This window comes from Hemicordylus capensis, chromosome 1 (assembly GCF_027244095.1).
Source record: "Hemicordylus capensis ecotype Gifberg chromosome 1, rHemCap1.1.pri, whole genome shotgun sequence".
Lineage (NCBI taxonomy): Eukaryota > Metazoa > Chordata > Lepidosauria > Squamata > Cordylidae > Hemicordylus > Hemicordylus capensis.
Window position 1 is genome coordinate 422495874 of NC_069657.1, and position 26626 is coordinate 422522499.

At 41.8% G+C, this 26626-nt stretch overlaps 1 protein-coding gene across 7 annotated transcripts in view; it reads left to right on the forward strand.

Moving 5' to 3' along the window:
• BICRAL (BICRA like chromatin remodeling complex associated protein) overlaps positions 1 to 26267 on the forward strand; it is a 37350-nt gene extending 11083 nt beyond the window's left edge. For all 7 annotated transcript variants that reach the window (XM_053310997.1, XM_053311014.1, XM_053311028.1 and 4 more), the window contains 11 exons: positions 4550 to 4598; positions 6140 to 6188; positions 6284 to 6352; positions 7240 to 8934; positions 11500 to 11590; positions 13645 to 13745; positions 19617 to 19678; positions 19818 to 19963; positions 20128 to 20222; positions 21113 to 21215; positions 22215 to 26267. In XM_053310997.1, coding sequence (XP_053166972.1) covers positions 4555 to 4598; positions 6140 to 6188; positions 6284 to 6352; positions 7240 to 8934; positions 11500 to 11590; positions 13645 to 13745; positions 19617 to 19678; positions 19818 to 19963; positions 20128 to 20222; positions 21113 to 21215; positions 22215 to 23011 — 3252 coding nt within the window. In that variant the 5' untranslated portion in view covers positions 4550 to 4554 and the 3' untranslated portion in view covers positions 23012 to 26267. The remainder of the gene's footprint in view (positions 1 to 4549; positions 4599 to 6139; positions 6189 to 6283; positions 6353 to 7239; positions 8935 to 11499; positions 11591 to 13644; positions 13746 to 19616; positions 19679 to 19817; positions 19964 to 20127; positions 20223 to 21112; positions 21216 to 22214) is intronic.
• Positions 26268 to 26626: the final 359 nt, after the last annotated feature.

Consider the following 26626-nt stretch of genomic DNA (forward strand, 5'->3'; position numbering starts at 1 on the left):
TAAGGAGGTGCCAAGAAACAACCATCCTTGGGACAAACTTCACATGGGGCTGGAGTTATGACTGCTTTTCTAGCAGAGCTCCTTTGCCTTTAAAGGCTGCATGCTGGGCTGGCTCCAAGTTGCAGGAGGCCCTTGGCAAACTGCCCAACACAGACCCCTTTCCTACTTAGGTGGGCCCCAAGAAGGTCGACTCACCACCACATGATGCCTAAAGGGACAGAGGTGGTATTGGGCCCTCAGTAGCTGTCCAGCAATTCTGACCCTTGATGTCCTGGCAGTATGAGGGGCCAACATTTGGAGTCACCAAATGAAAGTTAAAGTTGATAAAAGCTTTGTTTCTTTACAAAAAAACCAATGCACTCTCTGGACCTCCTTCTTATCCATACAAAGAAAATGGCCTTTCTAATCAGTTATTGAGAGGAGAGCTGGTCTTGTGGTAGCAAGCATGACTTGTCCCCATAGCTAAGCAGGGTCTGCCCTGGTTGCATCTGAATGGGAGACTTGATGTGTGAGCACTGCAAGATATTCCCCTCAGGGGATGAAGCCGCTCTGGGAAGAGCATCTAGGTTCCAAGTTCCCTCTCTGGCTTCTTCAAGATAGGGCTGAGAGAGATTCCTGCCTGCAACCTTGGAGAAGCCGCTGCCAGTCTGTGAAGACAATACTGAGCTAGATAGACCAATGGTCTGCCTCAGTATATGGCAGTTTCCTATGTTCCTATGTCTACTGCTACTACAAATATTTATATACCTCTTTTCAACAAAAGTTCCCAAAGCGGTTTACATTAGGGATGTGCACAGAACCGGGAATTGCCGGTTTGAATGTGTGTGTGTGTGTGTGTGGGATAACTTTAAGGACTGGGGAGGGTGCTCTTACCCCCGCCCCTCACTATGTTTCCCCTGCTGGCGCTGTCATTAAAATTGGTCCCGCAGGGCAGCAGCATACCTCCTTGCTGCCCCAGTATGTCGTGGACAGAAAGTGGCTGGAAATATCCACTGCGCTTGCACACATTGTGACGTGCGCATGTGCAGCGGAAACTTCTGGTCTGCGATGCACCAGGGTGGCAAGGAGGTACGCTGCCGCCCGGTGGGTTCGATTTTAATGACAGTACCAGTGGGGGGAATGCGGTGGGGGCTGGTGTAAGAGCACCCTTGCCAGTTCTTAAAGTTATCACCCCAGAGATGTCGGCATGTAAATGGTGGCCATGCATGTGCAGGCACCATTTGTGTGGTCAGCAGCACCATGTTGACCACCCAAATGGCACCCATGCATGCGTGGATGCCATTTGCATGCTGGCGCCACACATGAGTTCTTGGGACAAGCGCCGCTGTTGCTGGAAGCTGCATGTGGCAGTGGAGAGCAGGTAAGGGCCCGCTCCCCCTTTTAAAAAATCTCCCACTCCCCTCCCTGCAGCACCAAACCAGTGCACCTCCCTACCAGCAACAGCCACTGGAGGGATGTTTTGTTGGGGAGAAATAGTCAGCGATAGCAGAAAGCCTGTGGAAAAATTGAACAGCATAACAAGACAATGCATCAAGCACTGAACTGATCAGATTTTTAAAAGGGAAGATTTAAAAGCAGTATTCTGGTGGCAACAATACTAGTGTATTGTTTCAGTCATGCCACTGGATTTTCAAAATCATTTGTCACCATGCTCAATATTGTATCATGTATTTACTGTGGTTTCCAATAGCTTCATTTGTGCTTGGCAGAATAATTACAAAAACATCCAGAAATATATAAAATATATCTATATGCAGTATACAGTATTCTATTGATTGATTTATTGATTAAGTGCTGTCAAGTCGGGGTCGACTCTTAGTGACCATGTAGATAGATTCTCTCCAGGATGATCTGTCTTCAACTTGGCCTTTAAGGTCTCTTAGTGGTGCATTCATTGCTGTTGTAATCGAGTCCATCCACCTTGCTGCTGGTCGTCCTCTTCTTCTCCTTGCTTCAACTTTCCCCAGCATTATGGACATCTCAATGGAGCTGGGTCTTCACATAATGTGTCCAAAGTATGATAGTTTGAGCCTGGTCATTTGTGCCTCAAGTGAAAATTCTGGATTGATTTGTTCTATGATCCATTTGTTTGTTATCCTGGCTGTCCATGGTATCCTCAAAGGTCTTCTCCAGCACCAAAGTTCAAATGCGTCAATGCTTTTTCTATCTTGCTTCTTCAAAGTCCAGCTTTCGCATCCGTAGAGTTTCATGGGAAAAACCATTGTCCGAACGATTCTAATCTTTGTAGGTGTAGACACGTCACGGCATTTAAATATCCTTTCCAAGGCTTTTATTGCTACCCTACCATTGTTGTATACTGCTACCCTACCATTTTATTGCTACCCTACCATTGTTGTATACTGCATATTGTTGTATACTGTATACTGAGCCCCTGGTGGCGCAGTGGTAAAACTGCCGCCCTGTAACCAGAAGGTTACAAGTTCGATCCTGACCAGGGGCTCAAGGTTGACTCAGCCTTCCTTCCTTCCGAGGTCGGTAAAATGAGTACCCAGAATGTTGGGGGCAATATGCTAAATCATTGTAAACCGCTTAGAGAGCTCCGGCTATAGAGCGGTATATAAATGTAAGTGCTATTGCTATTGCTAAGTGCTAGTCTGTGGTGTATTTCTTGACTGCTGGATCCTTTACTGTTGACGCTCAATCCTACAAGGCAGAAGCTATCTACCACTTCAATGTCTTCGTTGTCAATTCTGAGGCTGGTTGTACCCGTTGTCATTAGTTTAATCTTCTTTACATTTAATTGTAGTCCCATTTTTCCCTGTGCTCCTTGACTTTCATTACTAGAGCTTGCAGATCATCTGCATTCTCAGCTATCAGAGTGGTGTCATCACCGTAGTGCAGGTTGTTGATGTTTCTTCCTCCAACTTTAAAACCATGCTCATCTTCTTCCAATCCAGCTTCTCTCAGTATATATTCAGCATATAAATTGAATAAAAAGGGAGAAACTATACAGCCTTCTCTTTATTCCTTTGCCAATCTGGAACCAGTCTGTTTCACCATGTTCCATCTGGACTGTGGCTTCCTGTCCTGTGTATAGGTTTTTCATGAGAACAGAGAGCTGTTCTGGGATGCCCATTTTCCTAAGGATATTCCACAGTTTGACATGGTCAACACAATCAAAGGCTTTTCTGTAGTCAGTAAAACACATATTGACTTCTTTCAGGTATTCTTTGGCTTCCTCAATTATCCAGCGTGCATCAGCAATGATGTCTCTTGTTCTTCGGCCTTCTCTGAAACCAGCTTGAACATCCCTTTACATGCAGGGCTCTAATCTACAATGATCCTGAGCATCATTTTGCTAGCATGTGAAATAAAGGATATTGTGTGATGGTTTGCACAGTATTCTATTATCTTCCTAATAAATCCAATGCAACTCCTTCAGTACTGAAAACTGTACACTGACTATTTAGCTCATATATATTTGATGCCTGGGGCTGCAAAAAAGAGTATTGGGTGCTGCAGAGAGCCCCTCTGTAGTCAAGCGAAACAAGTTAGTGAACTAAAGTGGACCATTTCTTAGATGGGGAAATAACTTTTAAAAAAACCATTAGGAGCAACAAAGCTGTTTGAGCATGCTTCTTAAGATCACGAGCCATAACTGTTCAAATCTCACCTCAGCCATTAATTCATTGGGCACCTTTAGCAAGCCATTATCACTTAGCCACAATTTCCCATCTTCAACATGGAGATAATAATACTGGCCTACCTTTCAGGATTATACAGATTTCTGCTTAAACTTAAGTGAATGTATGTAAACGCTTAAGAAAAGCCCTGCTGGATCAAGCCCAAGGCCTATCTAGCCAGCATGGTGTAGTGGCTAGAGTGCTGGACTAGGATTGGGGAGACCTGAGTTCAAATCCCCATTCAGCCATGATACTTGCTGGGCGACTCTGGGCCAGTCACTTCTCTCTCAGCCTGACCTACTTCACAGGGTTGTTGTGAGGAGGAACTTAAGTATGTAGTACCCCGCTCTGGGCTTCTTGGAGGAAGAGTGGGATACTAAAATGTTAACAAATAAATAAATACATAAATAAATATCTAGTCAAGCATCCTGTTTCACACAGTGGCCCACCACATGCTTCTGAGAAGCAAGCAAGAGGATATGTCCTCTTTCTTGCTGTTGCTCCTCTGCAACTGGTATGAGGGATCTTGCCTTTGGGGTGGGAGGTGGCCTATAGCCACCAGACCAGTAGCCATTGATAGACCTGTCCTCCATAAAGACACAAGCTGTATAAATACATACCACTATAAAGATTGATGGCTGGTTAGATTACTTATACATAATCCTAAGGATATTGACTCAGAAATAGGTCCCATGAGTTCAAAGAAACTTATTTCCTAGGAAGTGTGTTTAGGATTGCATCGTTGCAGCGTTCAAGCTAAATTGTGTATAAGATGGTCACACTAAATAAATATAGTTCTTACAATTATTTATTGTACAAAAGCAGTCTTCCTTTGTTTTGTTCTGAAAGAAAATATAAAATCTGTATGTGATACAATATGAGTGTGTGCTTTCTTTTTTCCTTAGTTGTCATGGATGATGATGACGATGAATCCTGTCTCTTTGATCTTATTGGGTAAGTTTCTTTTTAGAAATTCTTGCAGATAAACTATGCAAAATTAACTTTGCAAAAATAATGCTTGCTAGATAAATAGTCTGTGGTTGTTAGAATAGTAAAGTTACATTCTTATGTATGCCTAAGTACCACTAAACTCAGTGGGACTTATATATCAGTAAGTATGCTTAGGATTATGTTGCACTATATATTATCATATGCTATATTGAGACTCTGCTGTAAGTGAAATTAAGTTCTTCTTTATTTATTTACACAGGCATATAACATGAATAGATCACACGGGTACTGAAGATATTAAAATTTAGGATATAATAAACTATCATAAAAAATTAATAGCAAATGGCTCCAAAAACCAAGAGGTTGTATCCTAACTTTTCACTCTATGACCAAAAGGTCCTACTCATGGAAGGAGAGATGTGAATGAAAGGGATCCTTCCATGAGCTCATCTGTCTTTCCATGAATCGAAGGAACTTTCCACAAATGGAAGGAACTTGCATAGGGTTATATCCTAACCTTTTGGAAGGAGCACAAGGTTAGGATACAACCCAGTGCAAACAATAGCAAGTCACAATGAGTTAAAAAGCTTCCTGAATAAAACAGTTTTAACGTGACAGAGGAAGGCAGCCGGTGATGTGTTGGACAGAATAGGGAGACCATTCCATATAACAGGCATACAGTTGAAAAGGTTTTGGTCCATGCCAGGCTTGTGCACGTTGACTGATCCATTTGGGGAGCAAAGTGTAGCACCAGGTGTGTAGCTATAACTGAGCGAAACGGTTCAAAGAACACGGGCCCCCAGCTCCTGGGGGCCCTCTAGCTCCATCCCTCCCTATTTTCTTCATTATCTCCCTCACTCTGGGAGGCTGCCAGAGAGTGGGATGAACATGGGCCCCCTCTCCCCTAGCAACGCCCCTGCGTAGCACCTTTTGGTGGATGGTGCAGGGAGAGAGAGTGAGAATGAAAACCAGCTGCTGCTCTGTTCTAGAAGCACCTCCCTCCCTGCCACCTCCACCGCTGACTTGTAGTTCCAATCCCTGGCAAGCCTAGAAGATAAGGCAGCTGGAAAATGGGGAAAAGCGGAGCGAGTGAGAGAGACAGGGCTGGGCCCTGCCCCGATGCTGGTGTCAGCATCAGAGGGCTGGGGCGGGGTACAGGGTAGAAGGGACAGAGAAAGGAAGACGGCAAGGAGCTGGGGAGCCCATATTTACTGTCCTTTGGCACAGGTGCCACCCTGCCTCCCAACCTCATGAATGAGCCATCCCTGCATGTGGTGCAGAACACATTGCACTGTGCTCAGTCATTACCTACACCTGTATATTCATCCCATAGAGCAATTCAGATGTCTTGCTCTGCATGTTCAGTATATTCATACTCTAACAACAAATAGCGTATGTGTGTGGGCAGGGAAACTGAAGCGGATGGTGGATTTTACTGACTATAAGTGCCAGCTAATAATTTACATATTTTAATTTTAGCATATTTTGAAAACATGCAAAGTCTTTAAAGTGGTTGATCTTACTTTCCTTTTTTATGTTTTAAGAGACCCACAGGCACTGAATTATTTTCTGCATGGAGCAGGCAGTAAATCTGTAAGTCACATTCTGGTATAGTAAATATGCATCTAACTTTACTAAATGTGCTACTGTTAGTTTAATACTATTTTTCTATATTTCTGCTGAAACAGAACAATGAAGACTTGACTAATGCAGGATACTCTGCAGCCAACTCAAATTCCATTTTCGCCAATACCAGTGTAAGTTACAAGAAATTTTTTTTAATTATTATTCTGTAATGGTCTGCTTTTATGCTGTATAAAACTGAAGGGAGTGGACACAGAATTTGATTATCTTATAATGGCCAGTTCTAGTCTATACCCATATAGAGAAAGCATGCCACCAAGTCAGTGTGGACTCCTGGCGCCCACAGAGCCCTGTGGTTTTCTTTGGTAGAATACAGGAGGGGTTTACCATTGCCTCCTCCCGCGCAGCATGAGATGATGCCTTTCAGCATCTTCCTATATCACTGCTGCCAGATATAGTACCAGCAAGGATTCGAACTGGCAACCTTCTGCTTGTTAGTCAAGCATTTCCCCACTGCGCCACTTAAGGTGGCATACCCATATATATACCAATGAGGTTTTAAGTAATTAAAACTGAATGATTAATTTTCTAAAATCTATCAAGCGTAGATTTGCAGTGAAGACTTGCTGCAAGTATGTGGAACATTGCAGTGAAGTCTTTGAGAAATGTGTGTTTACTTCTGCATTGTTAAGTGGAATGATCAACTGAGAAGTTGTTTTGTTGGGTTTGGCTTCCCTGTTGCTTTTCTGTTGGAATTCTGGGCTTCCTGACTACTTGGACTAATGGGGCCCCTCTGGGGAGAATATGGGCATATGCCAAGAGTGCCAAGAGATTTTCAGGCAGTACTCTTGCTGCCTGAAAATCTTGTTTCTGAAAATCAAAAAGCCTCTTGCAGCAATTGGCTCTCATGTTCACTGATCTAATGGCAAAGCTGGCTGTGCTAGGACCAGTATTCTTGAGGGATGCTCTGAAAGAAAACAAAAACCATAATGAGCAATAGTTTAAATATGACACTGTTTTAGACAACTTGGTATAATTTATATCATGTTTTTCATTTCAGAGCTCTGATCCTAAGTCATCAATAAAAGGTGTGGGTAGTCAGCTTGGAGAGGGGCCTAGTGATGGATTACAGTTGCCAAGTAACCTTCAATTTCTTGATGATGAACTTGAATCTTCTTCATTGCCTGATCTCAGTGAAGATCAGCCTTTTGATATCCTCCAGAAATCTCTGCAGGAAGCTAATATTACTGAACAGACTTTGGCGGAAGAGGCATATCTGGATGCCAACATAGGATCCAACCAACAGTTTGCACAAGCTCAGCTTCATCCTTCCTCATCAGCATCTTTTACTCAGGCTTCTAATGTTTCTAATTACTCAGGTCAAACGCTGCAACCTATAGGAGTTACTCAAGTGGTACAGCAACCAGTTGGAGCATCTTTTGCAAGCAATACAGTTGGTGTGCAACATGGCTTTATGCAACATGTGGGGATCAGTGTCCCCAGCCAGCATTTGTCAAGCAGTAGTCAGATTGGTGGTTCTGGACAGATACAGTTAATTGGCTCATTTAGTAATCAACCTTCCATGATGACTATCAATAATCTTGAAGGATCTCATATTATATTGAAAGGTAGCGGACAGCAAGCCCCTGCAAATATGAGTGGTGGACTCTTGGTTCATAGACAAACTCCTAATGGTAACTCATTGTTTGGCAATTCAAATTCAAGTCCAGTAGCACAACCTGTAACTGTTCCATTTAATAGTACAAATTTTCAAACATCTTTGCCTGTGCATAACATCATTATACAGAGGGGGCTTGCTCCAAACTCTAACAAAGTTCCCATCAATATCCAACCAAAGCCTATTCAGATGGGCCAGCAAACGTACAATGTGAATAGCCTGGGAATACAGCAGCATCATGTACAGCAAGGGATTCCTTTTGCTTCAACAAATTCACCTCAGAATTCAGTAGTTGGTCAACATATGTCTGTTAATATTGTTAGTCAACAAAATACAAGAAAATCAGTTGGTCCTCAAGCAGTAAATAATGCTGGTGGTAGTATTGTTATCCATTCTCCTATGGGACAGCCTCATGCACCTCAAAATCAGTTTCTTATACCCACAAGTCTGTCAGTAAATCCTAATTCAGTTCATCATGTCCAGACCATAAATGGACAGCTTCTCCAGAATCAGCCCTCACAGCTTGTTTCTAACCAAGTATCCACTGAACATGTTATGCTGAATAGGAACTCTACAAACATGCTTAGAGCTAACCAGTCATATTCAGGACAGATGCTGAATAATCAGAATGCTGCTGTACAGTTAGTTTCTGGTCAAACATTTGCAGCTCCTGGAAGCCAAGTTATAGTAAACCATGGGACTTCCCAAATTGTTAGTGGCCAGGTTCCTCTACAACAGGCACCTTCTGCTGTGTTGCATTTATCCCCTAGCCAAGGAAACATTTCCCAAGGTAGAACGGGCTTTACCACAATGTCTCCTGGACAGTCAACAGGTTCAAATATGTCATCAAGCAATCGGTTTACCGTTGTGAGTTCTTCTGCAACAGTACATCCCAGCATTGGTCCATCAGTCCAGTCGATTGCTTCAGGAGGAAATTTTGCTGGAGATCAACTTACACAGCAGAACAGAACACAATTATCAGTCAGTGTATCTCATCGTCTTCCAGTTTCTTCTTCCAAGTCTGCCAACACTTTTAGTCACACATCAGTAACTCAACCGCAGTTTTCCTTTGGCCAGGTATGGACTGATGCAAGTTCCACATTTTTATTAATATAATTTTAAGAAGCATGAAAATCTTTTTATGATGGTTTGGGTATGATACAGTCTACTCTGAAAACTTCTTAACATACACTGGTAATTTACTGTAATTCCATTGTTTTACAGATACACATCTATTTAAAAAAAGTTAGAATCTGTATTAAGAGATTAATATTCCTTTAAAGTGGTTGAGGCTATTCCCATTTATTCAAAAAGTCTTATTTGGTTGGCTCAAAGAGAGAGTTTCAAAACCTTTCAGCAGTGGTTTGGATCTTAATTTATTTAAAAGTATTGAAAGTAAAGATGAAATGTCATTTATTGTGATTTGCGTCTTGAGGCTGTGTCAAGTCATTTATACAGAAAAATCAGAGATAGGAAGGGATTTTACCAGATCATTCTAAATGACAGAGAAATGATTTAATTTTATTCATGTTTGTACTGCTTAATAGAGGTGTGCATGAATTGTTTTTTGTTCGATTCGGCCTTGAACCGAATAGCAAAAATTTAAAACAATTTGTTGGACTGGCTGGCCACTGCTGAGTGGTTCGATGACATATCGAAAATTCAAAAAAGATCAGTTTGCCCACTGGGAACCATGGGGAGCTTGAATCACCCAATTGTTCCCCATGGGTGGGATCTAGGGACACCAAAGTGGGTTGTGTGGTAAGGCATAAGGGTTGCTACCTACCACCCAACCCACAAAAGAAATGGGCAAGTGGGCAATTAATTTTTTTTAAACTTTCCCAAAAAACCTCATAGGATACTATGGGGGTTTAGGTTAAAAAATAAATAAAAATCACTTACTTGTCTATTTGAAAAACAACACTGCAGAACAGAATCACACAAAATCCCTCCCAACACAAAACAACACATTTTGCCAAACACATAGTCCAATGATGGCCAAAAAAGAATCACTGACCCAGAATCCACTGCCAGCCACAGTGCCTGTGCTACAGTAACATCATTGACACAACTTGCTCTCTCACACACCATTATGACTCTGTCCTTACTTTCCAGCATTGCAACAGCTGCCACAGCATTACCTTTAGCAGTAGCAAGCATAGCCATAAGCTCAACTATAGCAACGTCTTCAGCCACATTTTGACTGAGTGAGCACACCTTGCAATGCAGATTGCAGATCAGATCAGAGTAGTGAGTGAAGCACAAGTTAGTCTCGCAAGGCCAGACATGGAGCGCATCTCACAGCAATCACCAAGAAAATATTACAGAGAGAGAGATTGCTGAGCTGCCACTGTCCGATGCCACAACACAAACCAAACCACAACTCAAGGCAGCAGTTCTGCCTTTGTCAATCTGAGATCCAGCAAAACCAGATAGTTAACATAGCAGCAGTAGCTCAGCATATTATACTCAGTTCAAAGAGAAAAACATCACAAAATCAAACCTTCATTGATTCCTTCCTCCCTCCTCTCCTGATGTATCCTCCTCAAGGGCACACTAAGGGCTCTCTCTGCCTCCTAGACCCTTTGAAAACATTTTGAAATTCCCTCCTTTTTTGTTCCTCCTCCCTTCTTCCTCCCCCCAAACAATGGGGGCACAGTTGCCCATGACCACACTTGATTTGAATGACAACAAGCCAACCAGGAAGCAAGGAGATCTCAAGCCAATTGGAAGCCAGTGCCAGAAAACCAATCAGCAAGGGGAAAAAGCCCGCCCAAATGGCCGCTCTAATTGCATGAATCAAGTCACATTGAATTGACAAATCAGCTCCTTTATTTCAAGGGTGATTCAATTCGCATAAGAATCATACAAATAGTCCCGATTCTGCACAAATCAATTTGCACACAAATTGAATTGCACATCCCTACTGCTTAATCTAGTGTAATGTTAAAGTCTGAAGCAATTTAGAATTTTGATGTTAAATAGAATGGACTGAAACTGTGTAAATAGAGAAACATTATTGGTTTACCAATGCCAGAGACCAGTAATGTGAGTCTAAAACCTGATGCCCCAGCAAATATATAGTATATTGGCCTGAGTATCATTAAAATCACATACGATCTTTTAGCTAAAAAGACGACCTGTGTGTGCCAGTTCATCAACCTGACATAGCTCATTTTAACTATAATCAGAGATATGGAGTGGAAAATTTCCCCACACTTAATTTTTCTGTGGCAAAATTTAAATTTCTAAAATTTCTACTTTGCGACTTGAAAAACTTTAGAGATACTGTGAGGGGAAATTAGTATGGTGAAGGTGATTGTTTGATATGTGTGTATGTATCTGTGTGGATGTGTATGTTTTGACTGTGTAAATAGGTCAAATAACATGCCAAATCAGATCATAATCTAGAGAGTATCAAGAAAATATGTATAGTAATTTTAAAAAGAAAAATAATGCAAATTCTATGCAAATGATGGGGACATTTTATTGGAAAAAATTCCAGTTCAAAATTTCCAGAATGCCAATATCTTTGATTGTAATGCAAGCTAATAAAACTGGACCTGCAGATCATATATGTTCCTTTTTGTATGTAAGCATATTGGTTTTTAAATTTCTTTAATCTTTGTGATATCTTTATAGGCTCAAAAAAAAGTTACAAACTTGGTGTCTTCAGTTTCATCATCAAAATCACAGGATAGCCTGAGACAACCTCAGTTGACAAGTCTTCTAGGTAATTCTTTGTGAGATTGGATAAAGCCTTTTTATAGCTTTCCCTCTAGTTTGAGGTGGATTGGAGTTTGTGCTAATGTGCTCTTAAATGTTGTTTGAAAAATTTGAGCTCAAATGCTGTTGTTGAAACATGGGTATGCAATCAAGAATTACCCTTGGATATAAAATTAGCATAAGATTAGTAGGGTTCACATTTAGAAAATCACCTTACAATTTAGGGATGTGCACGGAAATCTTCGACGCCAGCGGGGGTAGCGCTTTAAGGGCGGGGGAGGGTGTACTCACCCCTCCCGCTGCATTTCCCCCGCCGGCGCGTTGTTTTTTTTTAAGCCCCTTGGGGTGGCAGCGTTCCTCCCTGCCGCCCCGTTTCCCCCGTTGGCCGGAAGTGGCTGGAAGTTGTGAGTGCGCGTGCGCCCATCGTGCGCGCGTGTGCACACAACAGGTGCACGCGCACTTGCTACTTCCGGCCACTTCCAGCCGACGGGGAAAACGGGGCGGCAGGGAGGAACACTGCCGCCCTGAGGGGCTTAAAAAAACGAACGCGCCGGTGGGGGAAATGCGACAGGAGGGGTGAGTACACCCTCCCCCACCCTTAAAGTGCTACCCCTGCCGGCGCTGAAACGCCAAAACCGCCCCAGCGCCGAAACATTTCGGAGGCCTTCATAATGGTCTCCGAAGCGTTTTGGGCACATGCCTATTACAATTATTGCCAAGTTCTTTCTGCAAATTTAGGCTAAATTCAGAGTTTTAGGCTAAAACTCTGCAGAGTACAAACAATGAAAATGCACTGCTAAAAGGATATTTGTCTCTATTGCAAAGTGAATGTGCATGAGTTCTGGAACTGTTTTCTGAAGCCTCTTCTACATTAATTTACCTGAAATAGGTGCATATGTGGTTTTTCAGCATTATCATCATGCATCTTAAAATGTGGGTGGACTCTTGAGAAGAACCTGTGCACCTGGGAACTGTGATTGAACAAGAATCCTGGGCATATGTTTACTACATATTTTTATTCACATAAATGCCCCACATGAACACAACCAGACATGAATGACCTGTGGTGGAAATTCACAGAACCCTTTTTTGCTGTAATGTGTGAAACGACCTAAGAGAAGAGATGAATAGCAACACTGAGTAACAGAACACAACGTTCGTTATCCTAGGACCAAACAGAGGTTGTAGAACATGTTAACACAATGTATTAGTATGGTAAATCATTTATTGGTATGGTAAATGCCTAGTTGACCGAACCAGCATTTGATTCACTGATTTGTACATCACTTACATTATGAATGAAGGCAGGAATGACTTGGGCTCATTCGGGGTTTTTAATGTTATATCTGTGCTCCCTTTGACACACCTAAGTTCCGTTGAAATCACTGTGATAAGTGCTTAGCTGTGAGCTTGTCTCAGTCACTTACTTCTACATGTAAACAAAAGGCATGATCTGGAGAATATCCTACAAGGCAGTGGCTGGCTGACATCCTAACACAGCACTTGTGTTAGTAGGTCTGCAGGGATGCAGTGGGAACCCTCACACCACTCCAAGCCTCTTATGCACAGGCTGTTATGCAAGAGCTCTAAATGGTTCCGAGCATTGCTGGTGCTTCAGAAGCACTCTGTAAGAGTGGAAGCATGTCACTGACCCTCAGTGACATGTTTCCACTCTTAGAGAGCGCTTCCAGAGTACTGCCAGTGTTCAGAAATGTTGGTGCACTTGTGCAACAGTGCAAATGCAAGAAGACAGTGGGAATTGCCTGAGGGCTCTCACTGCATCCCCACAGACCCTGCTGAAAGTACACACTTCATTAGTCAGGAATCAGATGTCAGCTACTGTGTTTAGTGGGATATTCTCTGGATCATGCCATTTATTTACAAGTGTATGTAGCTTATTGTAGTATTATAACTTACAGCAGTATTATAAAACATTCCTAATCCCATATGTACACCTAGATGTAAATACTTTTCAGATCATTCAGTGATATGTTTTAGGTGGAAGACTCCAAATATTAATTAAGGGGCTGTTAAAGAGGCTTCGTAATGTATATGTTACAGGACAAGATACTGGAAACAAAATCATGCAACAGTCTATAGGAACAGTGCTGCCACACCAGGAAAAAGCTGTAGGATCATCTCCTGCCCAACAGAATGTGCAGGTAGGAAACCAATTTTTCTTGATATTGTTATTAAATCTTTGCAAAAATTAAGCAAACAAATAGTAAAATAATAATGTTGAAGGTTGATTTGTAATTTTCTCTACACTGAATATAATAAATCTTTTAAAAGTGCTAAATGTGGGAAGAAGAGAAGATTTAAGCCCATAGTGATATATTTGAAAGTTTCTGTCACTGCAAACAAAACAATGAGGCTATTCCCACAATAACTGGAAAGTGGGCTACGAGAGCTTAGTCTGCTTTCCAGGGATCGTGGGAACCACTAGCCCGTCTAATTGATAAATTTGATAAATAATACTTCCCCCACCGCTTAAATGAGGTTAACGGAGCGAGTGCTCTGTTAACCTCATTCTTTTTGCTTGTGTGTCACTGTGGCGTGTGGCGACACACGAGTAGACTCCCGACTAGGAGAATGCAAGCAGCCTCCTGGGCTCAGGGGTCTCTCCTGGATGCCCCACACACTCGCACAGGGCATCCTGGAACTTCCGGGGGGTGCACAGCCCTCAATCCCCGCAGCCCCCGCTGGCTCTGTGATGGAGCTGGCAGCCATGTGGGTGGCCAATTTGGCTGCCCGGCTATGAGTGGCTGCTCGCGGCTAAGCCCGCTCTCTCCGCAAGCCCAACAGAAGCTGTTCTCATGGACTGTGAGAAGAGCTTCAATAAGTTACATGAAAGGCTTTCGTTATTGCTGGTGAAACCCATGCAGTCAGTTGATTTCTGTTTCCCAATAAAATTCTTAACTACACTTCATTCTTTGTAGCACGTATGTGCTTGTTCATTGGAGTAATATTTTTTAATTAATTAATTAATTACACTTTTATACCGTCCCACACAGGTGTCTCTGGGTGGTTCACAATGATAAAACAGTTAAAACACATATAAAACCACATAAAAACAATTAAAAACTAACAATTTAAAACTAACAATTTAAAAATCAATCACAGAATTAAAACCTATACATAATTAAGAAGCTGAAAAGGCCTGAGTAAAAAGATGGTTTTTAAAATATTTTTTTAAAATTGTCAGAGATGGGGAGGATCATATCTCAATAGGGAACACATTCCATAGTCCCGGGGCAGCAACCGAGAAGGCCTGTCTCCGTGTGGCCACCGGATGAACTGGCGGCAACTGGAGACGGAACTCCAGAGACGACCACAATGGACGGTGGGGCTCATAATGAAGAAGACATTCTCTCAAATACCCAGGGCCTAAGCCGTTTAGGGCTTTATAAATTATAACTAGCACTTTGTATTTTGCCCGGAAACCTGTTGGCAGCCAGTGTAGCTCCATCAACAGAGGTGTAACGTGGTCTCTCCGAGATGACCCAGAGACCAACCTGGCTGCCGCATTTTGAACCAACTGAAGTTTCCGGACTACGTACAAAGGCAGCCCCACGTAGAGAGCATTACAGAAGTCCAGTCTGGAGGTTACCAACAAATGTACCACTGTTTTGAGGTCATTGATCTTGAGAAACAGGCACAGCTGGCGTATCAGCTGAAGCTGATAGAAAGCACCCCTGGCCACCGCCTCAATCTGGGAAACCAGGGAGAGGTGTGAATCCAGAAGTACTCCCAGACTGCGAACCTGTTCCTTTTGGGGAAGTGTGACCCCATCTAGAACAGGTAGATCAAAATCGTCTCTGGAATTCTGACCCCGCACAATAAGTACCTCCGTCTTATCTGGATTCAGCTTCAGTTTATTCTCCCTCATCCAGCCCATTACTGCTTCCAGGCAGGCATTTAGGGAGGATATGCCAGCTCCTGAAGAGGTCGACACAGAGAAATAGATCTGGGTGTCATCAGCATACTGGTAACACCCAGCTCCAAATACCCTGATGATCTCTCCCAGCGGTTTCATTTAGATATTAAAAAGCATTGGAGAAAGTACGGAGCCTTGAGGGACACCATACTTAAGCTCAGGTTTTGAAGAACAACAATCTCCAATCGACACCATCTGGAATCTGTCCAAGAGGTAGGAGCGGAACCACTGTAAAACAATGCCTCCTACCCCCAACACCCTTAGATGTTCCAGAAGGATACTATGGTCGATAGTATCGAAAGCCGCTGAGAGATCCAAGAGGACCAACAGAGTCACACTTCCTCTGTCAATTCCCAGCTGGAGATCATTCATCAGGCCGACCAAGGCAGTCTCCACACCATAGCCCGCCCAAAAACCAGTTTGAAATGGGTCTAGATAATCAGTTTCCTCCAAGACCGCCTGAAGCTGAGAGGCCACCACCCTCTCAATTATCTTGCCCAACCATGGGAGGTTGGAGACAGGCCTATAATTGCTCAACTCTGAGGGATCTAACACAGGCTTCTTTAAAAGAGGTCTAATAATTGCCTCCTTAAGACAAGGAGGCATCCTGCCCTCCCTTAGAGAGGCATTTATGATTTCCACCAGGCCACCTACAACAGCCTCCCTGCTAGACAGAACAAGCCATGTTGGGCAAGGGTCAAGAGAGCAAGTGGTAGGCCTCACCGCTCCAAGCAGCTTGTCCACATCCTCAGGAGTCACAAACTGAAACTGATTGAGCATTTGAGCCACATAAGAGGAGTTGTCGGACACCTCCAGTTCAAACATCAAATTAATTGTGGAGTCTTCATCTAAGTCGGCCCAAATCCGAGAGTTTTTATCTGCGAAAAATTCTTTAAACACATAGCAGAGGGTAACTGATGACTCCAAATTCTGGTTCAAGGGAGAAAAGAACTGCTTCTTTGCCACACGTATCGCCTGAGCATAGATCTTTAAATGTGCTCTATGTCGTAATCTGTCGGATTCGCGTCGAGTCTTTCTCCACTTGCGCTCTAGTCGCCTACCTTGCCACTTCAGCCCCAGTAGATCTTCCGTATACCAAGGGGCCAGTTTTGAAGCAGGTCGGAGGGGACGCTTAGGAGCAATCTTGTCTACTGCCCTGGTGAGCAAGTTGTTCCAATTCTCAACCAGGGCATCAACAGGATCTCTGGCAAAGCCAACATTAAATCCCTCCAAGGCTTGGAATCCTACCGGATCCAATAACCTCTTCGGGCAGACCATTCTAATAGGCCCCTCGCCCCTGCGGAGGTGGGAAGTGGTCGTAAGTCCAATATCATGGCAACACTGTTTGTTTATATAACACATTTGTATACCACCCAAAAGCAAGTTTCTGGGTGGTTTAACGAGTTCAACATTGTTTGTGACTATGCTATGTGTTTGCATATCTATCGGCACATGCTAGTCTAAGCTCTAGACATAATACTACCTTAAGATCAGACTATAAGATTTGTGGCCCAATTTTTTTACTTATTTATTTAGAGATAGGTTCTTCTGAGTTCAATAGGACTTATTTATTTAGTTATTTATTTAACACATTTTAATACTACCTAATCTGCAAGTCCCTGGGCCACTCACATTCTAAAAACACAACAAAAATAAAAACATTAACACAATTAAAGCAGTTTAAAATATAGATAAAAACTCTAAAACTTAAAACTTTAAAAGTATAAACTAAAAGCCTGACTAGACAGGTATGTCTTCAGGTCCTTCTTAAAAACATCCCGAGAAGAGGAGGCTCTAATTTTGTTAGGAAGCACATTCCAAAGCCCTGGGGGAACCCTAGAAAAGGCCCAGTTTCAAGTCGTCACAACCGAGCTGGTGGCAACTGCAACCAGCCCTCCCCAGATGATCTTAATAGGCGGCAGGGTTCATGAAGAAGACGGTGTTCCCTTAAATGCCTTGGACACAAGCCATTCAGGGCTTTACAAGTAATAACCAGCATTTTGTATTTTGCCCAGAAACTTATTGTGAGCCAATTGAGTTCTTTTAAAATGGTGCAATACGATCTTCTCAGGTAACCCTGGAGACCAACCTGGCTACTGCATTGTGTACTAACTGCAGTTTCCGAACTACCTACAAAGGCAGGCCAGTGTAAAATGCTGGATGTTACCAGGATATGAACCACCTTTAAAGGTCATTTATCTCGAGAAATGGAGCTGGAGTATCAGCTTAAGCTGATAGAAAGCCCTCCTGGCCACTGCCTTGACCTGAGAAACTAAGGAGAGGTTTGGGTCCAGAAGTTTGCCTGGAAGCTATTAAGGTCTGGATGAATTAAAACAAGCTCAGGCTGAATCCCACTAAGACTGAATTAATTTTATTCAGCCCTCGTAATGGCCAACAGCTGGATGTGAACCTTGTTTTAGATGGGGTGGTGCTGCCCTCAAAAGAGCTTGTTTGTGATTTGGGGGTCCTTTTGGACTTGCGCCTCCTGCTTGAGCAGCAGGTGGAAGCTGCGGCCAGAAAGTGCTTTTGCCCAGCTTCATCTGGTTCACCAGTTACGCCCTTACCTTGATTGGCAGGCATTAATGACAGTGACCCATGCCCTTGTTATCTCCCGTTTAGACTATTGTAACGCTCTCTATCTAGGGTTACCTTTGAGGACAATAAGGAAGCTGCAGCGGGTCCAGAATGCAGCGGCTCGTCTACTCATGGGTGCCAGAAAATATGACAGGGTAACACCTCTCCTACAGTCATTGCACTGGTTACCTATTCACTTCTGAGCTCAATTTAAGGTCCTGGTTGACCTTCAAAGCCTTACGGGGTTTGGCGCCTGTCTACCTACAGACCCGCCTCTCCCATCCAGTTACATCCTGTCCGGTTAGATCAGCTCAGACGGCCATTCTGTCTGTCCCTGATTTCCGAGATGTTCGGGGCTCTAGGACCCGTGAAAGGGCCTTTTCGGTTGCTGCCCCGCTCCTTTGGAACTCTCTCCACCTACAGATCCGGCTAGCACATTCTTTACCGATCTTCAAATCGCTATTGAAGATTTTTCTTTTTCGCCAGGCCTTTTCCCTGTAGTTCATTTTTCTGTTTCCAGGTAGTTACTTTAGTTCTTTAATAATTTTTAATTATTAATGTAATGTATTTTTAATGTTGCCTGTTTGCCTGTTGTTGTACACCGCCCAGAGTCTTCAGAGTGGGCGGTATATTAAATGTCTCAAATAAATAAATAAGTACTCCCAGACTACATACCTGCTCTTTCTGGGGGAGTGTGACCCATCCAGAACAGGCAGATCTAAGCCATTTCCTAAGTTCCAACCTCCCACAATGAGTACCTCCATCTTGCTTGGATTCAGCCTTAGTTTGTTTCCCCTCATTTAGCCCAGGCAGGCATTTAGGGAAGTTAGGCCATTCCTGATGAAGTTGATATGGAAAAATGGATTTGGGTGTCATCAGCATTTTGATAACACCTGCACCAAATCCCCTGATGATCTTCCCAGTGGTTACATGTAGATGTTGAAAAGCATTGGAGATAGAATGGAGCCCTGCGGGACCCCATACAATAGCTCTAGTTTTGAAGAGCAACAATGTCCAAGCAACACCATCTGGAACCTACCCGAGAGGTAGGAGTGGAACCAGTGCAAAGCAGTGCTTCTCACTTCCAACCCCTTCAGGCGCTCTAGGAGGATATTATGGTCAATGGCATTGAAAGCCGCTGAGAGATCCAAAAGAATCAACAAAGTCACTCTCCCACTGTCGATTCCTAATTGGAGATAATCCAACAGGCCGACTAAGGCTGTCTCAACTCTTGCTTACTCAAGAAAGTGGGCATGGGATTGCAGCCCTAATAATAACTGCATCCATCTATTTAGTAATGTATTGCCATGCCATGGTTTATTTTTATGAGACCTCACAAAATAAATATGCCTTTTTGAATTTTTCAAATAATCTGTACTAGTTGACGATGCACACAGCCTACAGGAACTGAGAAACCACTGCATGTTTTTTTTTATTCCCCTTGAGAGACCTACACAAAGCTGTAATTTGTTTTTATAAAAGAAAGTTATCCCAATGTAATAGAGATGTGTTTTGGATCTAGATGGATGGTCACACAATAGGACAAAAGAGGCCTGCTGCTAAACAGCTAACAAAAGGAGCCTTGTAAGTTATTACCTTTTATTTATACTTTTGCTATAACAATTTCTTCTTATCTTTGCCTCCCCCAAGTTTTGTCAAGTTGTTGCACATATATGGTGCTATTGTAAATACTAAAAACTGACAATAGCAATCTTCCCATTAGTATTCTACAGCAGTTACAGAAGGACCAGGCACATGCTGTGACTCCTGATAAAAGTCAGTTCAAATCTTTAAATGATGCAGTTCAGAGACTCGTCTCATATCATGTCTGCCAGGGATCACTGCCAACAGAAGAGGATTTAAGGAAAGGTAATGTTTACTTTTCAAATTGTTGTTAAAAAGCTGTGCTTGGAGGTCTTTATAGAAATCAAAACCAGTTAATTGTTATGTCTGATACTGAATAAAATGTCAGAACAATAAGTAATATGTTACTGAGAACTACTAACTAAATATTATTCTCTATGCCTTTTCAGTGGACAATGAATTTGAGTCTGTAGCTACACAGCTTCTGAAAAGAACACAGGCTATGTTAAATAAATACAGATGTTTACTCCTGGAAGATGCAATGGTAAGGTTAATACAAAGGGTGTGTGTGTGTGTTTGTAGATCTATATATAGATCTATTTGTGTGTCTTGTGATAAATTGTAGAAGAATGTGCTGACTTTATGCTAATGTTTTATTTTCATACAATTTGTTCTAAGAAAACATCCATATCCTGTGTCTCCCAATGTGTGTTCTACTTCTGGTTTTTTTTGTTTTTTGTTTTAGAATTAGAATTAATAGTTCACAAAACAGGTAGCAACCTTATTGTGATGTTCTTTGAATTAGCAATGGCCATTTACACGGATGTTTTATAACTCCTTCTAATGTAGCAAATGCCATGGCTATCATCTGCTTTTTCCAGGTTTTTAAAAATGAGTACATGCTTGCCTTTTAAGCAGAGCCATCCTTTAGTAGGGTGGATCGGGGCGGCTGCCCTGAGCCCCATGCAATCTGAAGTCCTGCTTTCTTCTAAGTGGTCTCTGTCCATCACACAGATGGGCTTCACACTTGCGTGAAGTGCAGTTCAGGAACCTTCCAAACTTTCCTCTCCACTTTGAAGCTGTGGCTCCTCCCCCTATCTCCCTAGGTCATGTGCTCTGCATCTGCCTCCTCCTTTGTCTTCCGGGGAAGGGGTATGTCTGTGACTCCCAGGGACATATTTCTGAAGCCAAAAATTAGTTTTGGAGGGAGGAGAGAGCAATTAAACTGAGCTTGGTTGCTCAACAGTGCACTGATTGAATGCCAAGGTAGGATTTCTGCAGGCACGCTGCTCTTTTCTGCCTTGTGTACAGAATGTGAACCACTGGCTTTTTGAACCTATAATGAGCTTAGAATGATATTTTATAGTTCCATGTACGTATATAAATACAATTGGTTCATCATATCGGAAATGATTTTGTTTTCTTTCCCCCCAGAGGATTAATCCTTCTGCAGAAATGGTAATGATTGACAGGATGTTTAACCAGGAAGAAAGACAATCTTTGTCCCGGGATAAACGTCTTGCAATAGTAGATCCTGGTGAGAAACAAATGATTTTAACTTACATACATATAATGGTTTTATCATTTATGACAGCCTTCTTCAGTGCCACAAGTGAATGCTGAAGGGAGTTATACTTGTGGAACTCCAGATTGTTGTACCCTAAGATATCCAAGCAAATATTCTTGTCAGTGTGCAAGTAGGAAATAGTAAAATAAAAGTTGAAAATTAAAAACTTTCAACATTTGGGCTGACGCAGGAATAATCAACCTGGTCCCTTGAGCTAGTGAGCTACATAAACCCGTGAAAAGAATCAGAAGCTAATGCATGCTTTTTTCTCCCACTGCATCCTCTCTCAGGAACACATTCCCTGACTTTGGACTTACCTGTGGTGAAGGGAAGCATTGGCACTGAGCCGGCTTTCATAGTTTTGCTTGCCATGATGACTGTAGTACTCCCATCTGGCAAGCATGATGAATCCCTACCTTCCACTTACTGCAGGAACCGGAGAAGGGGTGGGGATTGTCCCAGCAGTTCAATGGCCTCCAGCTCCTGTGTTGAGGTTGTCTGGGGAATTGCTTGGCCACCGAGTTGCCAGGATGCCTCGAGCATTTTGGCTGTGCAGGAGCAAACAAACAAGCCCTGCACCTTCCTTTTCTGCACATGATCAAGTAAAGCAGGTGTGGAGGGGGCATGGTTGGCCTCTGCTGAATTGTGGAGTCTGGAGCTCTTTGGCTTGAGCAGCAGCCAAACAGATCCCCCTGCCTACCATTCCTGTTCTTGATCAGGAAAGGGCAGTGGGGAGAGGCTTCCCTTGGTGGGTGGCCACCATTTGGGCTTGGTGACAAAGGCCAAGTAAAAATAGTGAACCCCTGGCACTGACTGAAGGATAGTTCCTGCTAAGCAGGATGCCTGCTAACCTAGGATCTAAAACCCACTCAAACCATATTTTAGTATATGTGTGCTAGTTAATCTCTTAGGTTTACTATTTGCGATATGACAGAATTCAGCATTAAACTTCTTGTTTTCACATTTCAGATGGTTTCTTGGCAGACTTTTGTTGTTCCTCCACACAACCTGACAAGGTTGCGGACGAAACACAACACAACGAAAGTGACCACCATCAGTCTAGCAGATCTTTGACTTCTCCGAACCAGATTGCTAATAGAGACAGGTCAACTTCGAGCACAGCAGAGTCCCTGAATCACAATAAACTTCATGTAGTGCCTAACAATATTGTGAGTCTACAACAAGGAAGCATTTCTGTTAAAAAATCAGAAATCCTCACAAAAGCTTTAAAATTTGAGAAAGCAAGCTGCTCTCCTGAAAGCCAACATGCTGCTGCTTCCGAACAAAAAATGACTGGTAAAGATGTTGACAAGTCTAATGAAAACTCGTTAAGTTCTGAAGATGTTTTGTCAAAAACCTTATCAAACATAGATCATGGTACGCATAATAAAACTTGTCGGAATACAGTTGACTCTCAGTCAGAAGCATGTAATCATTCCCTCCAAGACAAAACTCCTCAGAGTTCTCCAAAGAATGAGGATTTGCATCCAGACAACTTCAAAGGCTCTGGGGAAGCCCCAAAGGATTTGCTGCTCAATAAGAGTTTAGAGACTACATTCAAAAACATATTGGAACTGAAAAAGACTGGGAGACAGCCACAGAGTGAAGCAGCAGGCAGTGGCTCTTTAGAATTAGAATATCCGAACTTTTCACTGATTGCTTCACAAGAAAACTGCCTGGAGAAATTTATTCCAGACCACAGTGAAGGTGTTGTAGAGACTGACTCTCTATTAGAAGCCGCTGTAAATAGTATCTTAGAATGTTAATAGTTGCCGTACCATGGACATATTTCTCTTAGGAGCAGATGTGAATGACACCACAAGTACAACATGACATATGTCAAAGGTTACCCTTTCTAAAGTAGGTTCTGTTCTGTGTTGAGAGCAATACTCATTGTGGTTACAGTGAGGTATCCAGTAATGTTAATCTTTGAGAGCAAGCTGTCTGGTAGGGCCCATACACTCGTGTTTTAACATTGCAGCTTAATGAGACTGCAGTTGACTAGGCCCTAAGTAACAAGGTAATATACTGACAATCACAGTCTAGTAACAGGTTTATTAAATAAAATGCTAAGAATGTTACATTTAATGGAACCCACCACCTCCCCCACAAATCTCTTGGGATTTAACATCCAGTGTTTCTGGTTAAAACTCCCCCAGTACCTCTATTCAGAAATGTCTCTCTTGCTCTCTTCAGTCTGGAAGAAGAGAGAGAGAAACAAGTTGGAGGAAATAAATTGTCATCAGAGTGTTTACAGGGCTTTATACTTTTAAGTGCTTTTCTATTGCTCAGTGAGCAGAAATGGAAAGAAAAAAGTGACAGAGGGATTTGGTCCATACTGTACAGTTTTAGTTACTGCAGCATGCCATGAAACAATACATGCTAGACTAAGGAGCTTGTAGGTGGCAAACAGTTAAGGGAGAGGCTATGGCACAGCTATGAAAATTTACACACACTCACACACTTTATATGTGTGTGTATACTGGATTATTTGAGAAAAGCTTTTGCATCTTACAATTGGATATAGTCAAACTTCACAGGATCCGCAACAAGTAAGGAAGGGGAAGAAATCTGGGGAAGTGTTGGAACTGGCACCATGCACTCCCGGCAGGCATGTCATGTGAACCTGTCCAAGTCCAGTTCCTGAGATTCTCTGCTTGACACATTCTTGACTTCCACTTGACTCCTGTAACCAAGATTTTAAGGTGGGTGGAGAATCTTAAGAAAAAATGTCAGGTGGAAGACTCCGGAACTAGCTTTGGGCGGGTTCGCATGACATGCCCACTGGGAATGTGCATGCTGGTTCCAGAATTTCCTCAACAAGTTCTCTTCTCCCTTCATTGTGGCAGATTGTGTGAAGATGCCCTAAGTCCTTCTGAAGTGGTATAAATGTTTCTCTAGACCAAGTATCACAAGCACTTTTATTTAAAAATTGTGTTATAGTAGTAGCTTATACTTTACGGGGATATTTGCCTTAATCTGAACAATTTAAAGGCCGGTGTCGTTTTTTCTGCTTCTTGTTTAAGAATGTTAGGCACCTACAGCAGCAGTCATAATTACCAAAATATGTACAAAACCAAAGTTAATCTGCCTATCCCATTTTAAAATATTATATCTAAAGGCATATAATTCACAATTTAGAGCCAAAGGAACTCCATGCATGGTTTGCATTTGGCTAGTGGTCATGTTGGCAATATAATATTTTATTTATTATTTTGAATCGATGGCATTCTCCTTTTATGCTGCCATGCTGCTTGTTTTTTTGTTTTTTTGTATTTTAAAGAAGCCTACTTCTATCAGTGCTGCTAGGCATGCTGGTTTTGTGCCATTGGTAAGAGGAATGTGGCATGTTAGCCTGCTCAGAAAGGCAGAGCTGTGTGGTTTGTAAGGCAATCTCTCTGTAACCTCCTCTAACAAAAACAGACAGCCATATTAAAAAGTCAGTTGATTAATTTCACCATAGTCTAGACTTGGATTCCTTGGCTGCTGTGTGCATACAGGGGTTTGGATATGTGCAGAGTGTCCTGGATACTGACAAGAATGGGGAACCCTGTGGAATTTTGCAATTCAGTAGCAGTGACACACTGTGGTTGTCAGTCAGATTGCCAGAGTCCCCAGAATAGAGTTTTGCCGCTTTCGCTGCAGTTTGGTTGTAGAGTAAGAGCCATATTTTGCTCTCTTTTAATCAACACAGAACTTCAGCACACCTCCTTGTGTTGAACCAGCATTGCTATGGAATTTTTTTTTTTTAAAGCAAACTCAGAAAAACAGTAATTAATTTAATTCTCAGTTCACCTTTAACGTGAATAGAAATATGGAGGAATTGTTTTTGTTTTTATTGCCACTTAAAAAAAAGTGTGCCAATGTTAAAATTGCAAAATCGTACATTCCACGGTGACTGACATTTGAAATATTTTAAATAACGACTTGGCATTGCCACTTTGGTTCATTTTTGTAGGCACAGGACCGGGTATTTGTTTTCTTAGTGATGTAGACAGTGCAGCCTTTGCCTTTCCCTCAAAATGTTGTAAAGATAAAACTGTAACCATAATGAGATGTCTAGGCAGGCAGAGTGCACGTTGGTTGCACCATTCATATACATCAGTTGAACTATTATCTAATTGGAAGAGTGATACATTTAAGACACATTCATAGATCCTTTTTCTTTTTGGTTTTATTTGAGATTATAAAATGTTCATCATCTGTACAGATTATTCTGAACGTAAATACCAAAACAAAGCCTACACATTTTGAACCTTATATGAGAGTTTACTTTTAGATAAAATTATAGCAGAGACATCTGAAATGCACTTCATCAATGTGGATTAAATCACATCTATATTTATCCCAACATTTTGTGCTGGGAAGCTTCTGAACAAAGTTCAGCTAAATTAACCTGGGGTAGCTAATGTATTTTATTTATTTGAACTGAACTTGGTTTTAGAGCTCTGAATATTTTAATTGGTAATGCAGTAAAAATATTTTTGTTTGTTGTAAAAAAAAAAAAAAAAGTGTGAATTTGTTATGCAGCCCATGGTCCTGAATCCAGTGAAGACCATTTATTTGTGCTTAACTGCTTTGTAGGATTGGTCTATTGACTTCCTGGATGTATTTCCATATTGTCTAAAGTTAAAACAAATTTGAAGCTAGCAACGATGAAATAATCTGATTCTACAAGGTCAGCATAATTGATCGTTAGATTTGGGAGGCCTTACAGACTGACTTTACTGAAAGAGGATGTGTCAATTATTGTCAGTGTGATATGGACTTTATTTGCTTAAATACTTTCATTTGTATAGTATGTCTCACTTGAAATTGCTTTGTATACATTTTGTAAAAATATTTATAAAATGTTTTGTAAAAAAGTATAACAAATTGCAGTTTATTTTGTTATGTTGGATAAATACTGTTTAAAAACACAAGTTGGTAAAATATATTGTTAACCCATGGATAGGAAATGTTTAGCTGGAGACTACAAATTGAAACAACCATTGCAATACAGCCAAAGATTTGGGAAAAATGTGTTATCTGTGATTGTCTTGATTTAACCAAGATAAATAGCTAGACCTTCAAAACATTTTTGGTAAGTTTTAGATAATGCAGTGGAATTTTTTTTTAATTTATTGCATTTATATCCTTCCTTTTTTCCATCATGGAACTCAAGGCAGTATATATGAGGTTCCTGGGTGGTATTCCATCCAGGCACTGAGCCGATCCAGACATGTTTCAAATTCAGCAAGGCTGCTACATCATGTGCCTTCAGAACATGCTCTGGGACTATATTTACATATCCTCCAGTATTTCACTGATGAAAATATTTATTTATTTATTTATTTATTTATTTAAAATAGGCAGATACCTCTATTCTCTTACCAGGAATT